This window comes from Eublepharis macularius, chromosome 2 (genome assembly GCF_028583425.1).
Source record: "Eublepharis macularius isolate TG4126 chromosome 2, MPM_Emac_v1.0, whole genome shotgun sequence".
Classification (NCBI taxonomy): Eukaryota; Metazoa; Chordata; class Lepidosauria; order Squamata; family Eublepharidae; genus Eublepharis; species Eublepharis macularius.
This window is the reverse complement of record NC_072791.1, coordinates 74373079-74380029: the sequence shown is the minus strand read 5'-3', so window position 1 is coordinate 74380029 and position 6951 is coordinate 74373079. Positions and strand designations below refer to the sequence as shown.

The following is a 6951-nucleotide window of genomic DNA, read 5'->3' as shown; positions in this document are numbered from 1 at the left end:
TAATTGAACTGTGATTTCTTTGTACCAACTGGAGTCTCTTGAGTTGACTTTGAGGAGAAACTTACGTAGAGGGCATTACAGTAGTCAAGTCTTGATCTTACAACGCTTTAGATCCTGGTGGCCAGATTGACCAAGTCAAGGTAGGGGACCATCTTCCAGGTTAGACTGAGTTTGTAGGCAGCCTTCTTTGCAGCTGTATTAACTTGTTTCCCTAGCCGCAGCCCTAGATCTAGTGTAAGGTTGCGTATACAGACAGCACATACAAGAAGTAAGCAAGATTACTGTGACCCATGTGATTTCTGTTGTTTTTATAGTTTGTGTTGGCTCAGCTCACAGTCAGAGATGTCTGTAGGGAAGAGGCCCCCTGCACCTTAGCTGCAACATCTGATTTAGCCCTGGCAGGTTATAGATGTGTCAAAAGAAAGTAGTTGCTCTTGGTTGGTCTATATCAAGACACTGCATGTGAATGATTCTCTTCTCCTGCTAATGGGTGCAGAGCCAAGTACTCTTTGTTTTGCTAGGCCTAAATGATAAGTATGGATTTCACAAACAAGTTACACATTTTTATCTGACATGAAACTGATGACAAATTAGGATGTTGCTTTACTTTCCTGCCACTGCAATGCCATTGTTATACCTAGCTGCAGGTGAAAGTATCACAGGGACCTCAAGAAAGGCAATGTAATGCACAGAGATACATGCATGTGCATACACACCCCATAAGGTTAGTGGAGACTGAGTCAAGGGTTATCTGATTACACTCCTGCTATCTCCTTTTTGACTCTGATCTAGCACCAACATTTGAATAAGGGTAAGTGTTAGTCTTAAGAATTGCCCTGCTGGATCAGACCAGTGGTCCATCAAGTCCAGCATCCTGTTTCATACAGTGGTAAACCAGTCATCCTAGAGAGCCACCAGACAGGCAATAGGAGCCAAGCTTCTTTCTAAACAGGGTGCAGAAGATGTTATATCCAAGCCATTGCTGTTCAGAGGTTTACTGCTTCAATGAGCAATTAAATTGTGAAATTCACTGCCAGTGAATTTCCACAAGGCTAGGCCCATCAGTGACTATTAGTGGCCATGAGTAGTAGCCGCTAATGGACCTTTCCTCCATGAATCTGTCTAGTCCCTTTAAATTCATCTGCGCTTGTGGCCATCTCTACATCCACTGGCATCCGCATAGGGAAGATGCTCTAACATCATCGTTGTTACCCTCTTTTGCACCTTTTCTAGCTATGAAATATCTTACAATATCTTGAAATTTTACTTCAAACAGAGGTTTTATATTTTGGCTCCTTCCCCAAAAGTGCAGTGTAGGAGGGCAGACCGTAAAAAAAAAAAAAATCCACCCAAATCAATTAGTGGATGTGTCATTATTCTACATCTCTGTGCTTGCCGTGCTTTGGCAAAGTAAGAACTTTTAAATCAGAAACTGTTTTACTGGAAACTCCTTCAATCCAATTTGGAGAAACAGCATAAATGAGTTTGACTTGAACTCAAAAACAGCTTGAAGTAACCATGACTTTTCACATTGCAATAGCACCCATATGAATACAAAATGTACCCTTTTCACAGCAACCACAGATTGTTGCAAAACTAGAATGGCTTATCACTCAAGGAATCCTTGAGGCATTTTTGTATACACTCTGGGCTATACCCATTTCCCTATCTTGAAACCTAATAGCACTGTTGGCATCCATGGCAATTACAAGTGCAAAGTAGCCAAGGCTCATAAGCAGAACTAGCATCCAGCAGCTGCCAGTCAAGTTTTTATCTGATAGGTGGATTTCCGCTAAACTTAGCCTAGCTTATTCCTAACACCAATTGCTAGAGGACGACAATGCTATTGATGCCCAATCAATGACAACATAGCAAGAAACTTTTTGTATCAAGCACCTCCAGTTTGGAATTTCGGATGAATTTTTCCGTGGTTTCTGAAAACACTGCTAACAGAAATCGCTAGGATTGCTCCATAATTTGATGAGGCACTTACTAATCATGGGATCCATCTGATGAGCAACACACAGTGTAGTACTCTGCAGACCTACAACCTTCTAAGTCAATGGACTCAAAAGTATAATAAAGGCTGTTAGTCTTTAAAGTTCCATTGAACTTTTATTTTGCTACCCCTTTGCAATTATGTCTGCACAAGTGGGGGCTCTGCAAGGACTTGTGGGGGGCATCTTATTTCCTCTTTTCTCGCTATGCCATCTTTCCCTTCCCTGCTACCCATAGCCTCTCCCCCTTTTCCTGCTTCCTTCCATCCTTTCCACCCACACTTGTCTGCTCCTGTCTTTCCCCCCCCCCCCGCCTCTCCCCTATGGTCCAGTTGTGTGGTGCTGAATCAGGTCCAGTTGCATGGTAGGAAATCTGCAAGGATTTGCAGGGGATACTTTACTTTTCCCTTTATCCCATTCTGCACATTATGTCCTCTTTCCTTCCTCCTGGCAGCCTCCACATGCTCACCTTTCCCTTTGTCCTTTTCTTCTTCAAACCTACTATGCAATACTTCTAGCTGCCCTCCATCATCATCTGGATTTATCAATTTACTGCTTTTATGCTTACTCCACAATGAGGACCCAAACCCACTTGTATCATTCTTCTACCATATTATCCTCACAACAACTCTTAAGAGGTAGGTTAGGCCGAGTGTGTTGTGGGATGAAAGTCCTTTCAAGAAAGCCAACTTAGCAGAAATCCTTAACCAGCTGTTGAAGGAACTCCATGGAAGCGGATTTAGTAACATGATAAAGACTATCCCAACATTAAGAAGCTGCTGATCTCTGATTCATTAAGCAAGTAGATATATTAGTAACAGCACTAAAACAACAAATCAGCAAAAGCATGAGAGAATAAAAGTGTCTTACCTAGCAGCCTAAAAATTAGTAAACTAGGCATCATTTTGATATCTTGAGGTATGTGGGCAAGGGGTTCTGTAAATGGGATGCCACCCCAGAAAAGGCCCAGTACACATAACCCAATTTATATCTGAAAGAAGGTGTGCCCAGAATGGGACAGGGCCTCTGAAATGCTCTTTTGTAACTCAACCCGCTATATCTCTGTAGGTGTAGAACATCTATGAAAAATGTATATACTAACAGCCAAGTGGCCCTGATCTGGGCAGGGTAAGATGAGAACAGGACAGCCATCCTTCACATGCTCTAGTCTCAAGCCAGTTAGGGATTAGAAGAAAGAAACCTCACACATTAGCAATAGAAAAGACTGGGACACAGACATTTCTGGAATTTATTTTTTAAAGTATCAATGGAATGTATAGACCAAGGCATTATTTTCATATCAGTGAGTGTGTTCTTCTGTCCACAGAAATCGAGTTGGGACATCATAGTTGGAATTTTTTTTTTATATATATATATATATATATATATATATATATATATATATATATATATATATATATTCAGTGTCATACAAAACAGTAAGAAGATAAATGACAGGAGGTGAATGAATAGTCTGCATGGTTTATTAGTAGCTATTATGTACTTGATTAAGGGGAACCCAGCCAGAGTACCAGATTACAGATACAGGTTTGAACCCCCACTGTGCTAGGCTCTCTCATAAACTCCCCTTCTGCCTAACCTACCTCATAGGGAGAAAGATGCTGTGAAGCCTGCTTGGGTCCTCATTGTGAAGAAAAGTGGGGTGCCAGGTTTGTTCTTTTGAGTTTCTTTGAGTAAGGATGGAAACCAAAAAAATGGTATTTTTGTAAATAATCAGAGCATTTATACAATTTAGCTGCGTTCCTAGGGATTTTTATGCATTGAAGGTTTCAAATTATGCCAGATGACTGTGGCACCTGTTGGGTGGCAGGGGACACTTACCCTTGTGTGTGCATCCTGGTGACCTGATGGCGTCACTTCTGGTAGTGATGCCATCACATCACTGCCCCACTGGAACTACTCTGGTATTTGGGCAAAAACTCTCTGGTTTTCGCCTGAATATCAGGCTTCACCTGATGACATGATGGCTCTACTTCCAGGTGAACAGAAATTGACTTCTTCATGTTGCTGGCAACATCATAATGTTGCCCAGAAGTGCTAGTAGTGACTCCCACATTTCTTCCCCCTGCCAGCCAACAAAGCAGCAGTGAGGGGTGCAGTCTGGGGGAGTGGAATCCCCCGCCCCAGGTGGGGGACTATTAACCCCCCAAAATTAGGCTAATGAAATACCTGGAAGGGCATTTTCATAAAAACCCATTAAACTAGCAATTATGGATATACAGATCATAGAGGAGATAAGAGGTACACTAGTACTTCTTCTGTTGCACCTTGTATATTGAGCCTAAAGGAAAATATAGATCTGAACGCAGAGCCTGTATATCAGATGCCAGTGATCAGCTGGAAGTAGAACACTGTACAATCAGATTATATGGCCAAAGAGTAAACTGGCAGCACAGCAGTAGGGGCTGGTATTTGCACAATGCAGAGAATGGTCAAGAAGTTATTTCTCGCTCATATTTCAATTCTAAAAGCTTTCTTAAAGGATGTAATTTTAGCTTTATTGCTGCTTCTGTATTCAGATACACTATTGTAAGGAGCTTTTAGTTAAATAATAAACAGACACTAAATGAAAAATATAAATGAAGGTACACTGAAGCAGAGATTTAAAAAATCAGTTGTGATGCTACTTTGGTAAAACCATGGAGGGAAAATGAGATGCCCCAGGTGAATTTGCAGATTACAGCTTACTATGAATTACGTTCTTGCAACAACAAATCAATTATAGTACTGTAACAAGAATCATTATCATTTTTACAAACAAAAAACAACCTTGTGGGGACAAAACTCATGCCAGAGAAAACTACTTTTTCCTAAAAAGATTAGATGTATTTTTGTTTTGTCTTCTGAAGAAATTATTTAATACAGTACCATTACTCTTAAAATTGACCCACTTCTTTTTCTGTACCCTTCAGCCTTCTTCTGCTCATTATGATTTGGACATTTCTTTTGGTTTTCTGTATCCTGTGTATATATTTCTGTAGTGGTGCTGAACGTATGGAGATTAAAACGCATACCAACCTAAACAAAAGCCAAGCCCTTGTCTTTCTGTGTCTAAGGACAGATTTTTTATACCTGTAGTGGTTGAGACAGGTAAAGATGTAAGACCCACACAGACACAAAAGCTGTTAAAAATGAAAAAGTCCAAGACAAGCTAAACACACAACATTTATTGTTTTGAGAACAATTGTTTTTTAGCCAATCTTGTACATTTGGGGGAATTTGATTTCATATATTCCAATATCTGATTTTAGTGATAATGGAAAAGCTGATCAAGTGAGGCAAGAGGATTTTTTAAAATTAAGGCTGTAATTCTATGCACATTTACTTGGAATTAAGTCTTACTGAACACAGCAGAGCTTACTTCTGAGCAATCATGTATGGGAATATGTATAAATTAGTTAACACTTTTTAAAATGGTAAAATTAATTCCATACTATTAACTGTTTTATTTGCTAGAAAAAATTAAACCTGTGATTTCCAGAGATTTGCACGTATCATGTTTGGTCCAAGATGACAGTTTGTTATAATAAGGTTATTATCATTTCAAGCAGTAATACCAGCCACATACACATCAATACAATTCAAAGCAAGAGCGGGAAAAGCACTTTGGTGTCTTGCATTTAAGAAAACCGACAAAAACATCAGAATAATATATAAAAACAAAAAACTCAGTTACCAAATGTCTTTTAAAAATTTTTGCAAAGTCTTTCTGGTTATAAGCTAAACAGCCTTAAACAAATTTACTAGACAAAAGAATGAAGTCTAGATTTGTTATCACAATATTTTTTTTAATATGTTCTGTGACAAGCAATATCAAAGATGCCAACTCTCAAACGCCATTATTATCATCTAGTTTGGAAACCAGGCAACTTTCAGCAACGACATTTAGGAGGCATATTGTCATTTTAATTAAATATTAAAACATGAGCTGTGTACATTATTTTTCCCTAAAAAACACAGCAATTTCAAAAAGTTTTATTGTAAAATATTTTCATGAAATGAGTGAACCAGCAATACGTGCACTTACATGTCTCTCCCTCTGAAAACAAATGTGATGAAGAAACAGAGACAGATAGGAATCTGGACAGAACAACTGAGGCTGGGCTTGGGGGCATGGGGGGGGGCGGTAGAAGGATGGAATGCAACACTGAATTCCATTTCCTATGTCTGAACAAGAAAAAAAGAAACCCCGTACATTCTGTATAACACTTTTTAAAGTTTTCTATTTATGCTTCAATCTTGGAGAAAAATACTTTTTTCTATAATAAAATACATTTGTTTAAATGTAACTTTTCTTGCAGAAAATAATTTTGTAAACTGTTGTTTTCAGGGCCATGGCAGACAGTTTCTTTTTCATTCACCCCTTTCTCCCCTTCCCTCCCTACGTGAGACCTGTTATCTAAAGTGGAAACAGGAAGAGGGGAGGGCACAGCAGAGCCTACTTCGCAAACAGAAAGAAAGGTGCGCCTGGATGAGAGAGGGGAAGGATGCGTGGCAGATAGATAGGTGGTAGTTAAAGGTCACTTTCGCCATAAAGAGCTGTAGAGAAAGACATGTAGTCCAGTGCACCAGGCACAGAATCCAGCCCAGTGTAAGGTGCCATTCTAGCAATGCAATATTCGGCTTGATCAGGAGGCAGTTCCCGCCGCAATTCATCCACAGTGATATAGTTCTGCAAGAGAACACAGGGTGGGTTTCTGTTCCATTTAAACTCTACGAGGCAGACACAATTCTGTTCAACGGAACACTCGGTTTTGCATGCTGGATAACAGCTTTATTTGTAAAACATTTTGTTACTTGATGGAGTTACAATATTTTTTATTACCTACAGTATTAGTGAACACTGCAGCTGCATAGTTTTTTTTAAATATTCAAATTTCAAGGCTTTCAGAACTTGGAAAATACAGCAGGGTGAAACAAATAAAAACCATAA

The 6951-nt window shown here is 39.4% G+C and overlaps 1 protein-coding gene across 5 annotated transcripts in view; it reads right to left on the bottom strand.

The window, feature by feature from the left end:
• Positions 1-5170: 5170 nt before the first annotated feature.
• The window catches only part of ACTN1 (actinin alpha 1), a 128151-nt gene continuing 126370 nt past the window's right edge, over positions 5171-6951 (bottom strand). For all 5 annotated transcript variants that reach the window (XM_054970349.1, XM_054970346.1, XM_054970347.1 and 2 more), the window contains one exon: positions 5171-6690. In XM_054970349.1, coding sequence (XP_054826324.1) covers positions 6532-6690 — 159 coding nt within the window. In that variant the 3' untranslated portion in view covers positions 5171-6531. The remainder of the gene's footprint in view (positions 6691-6951) is intronic.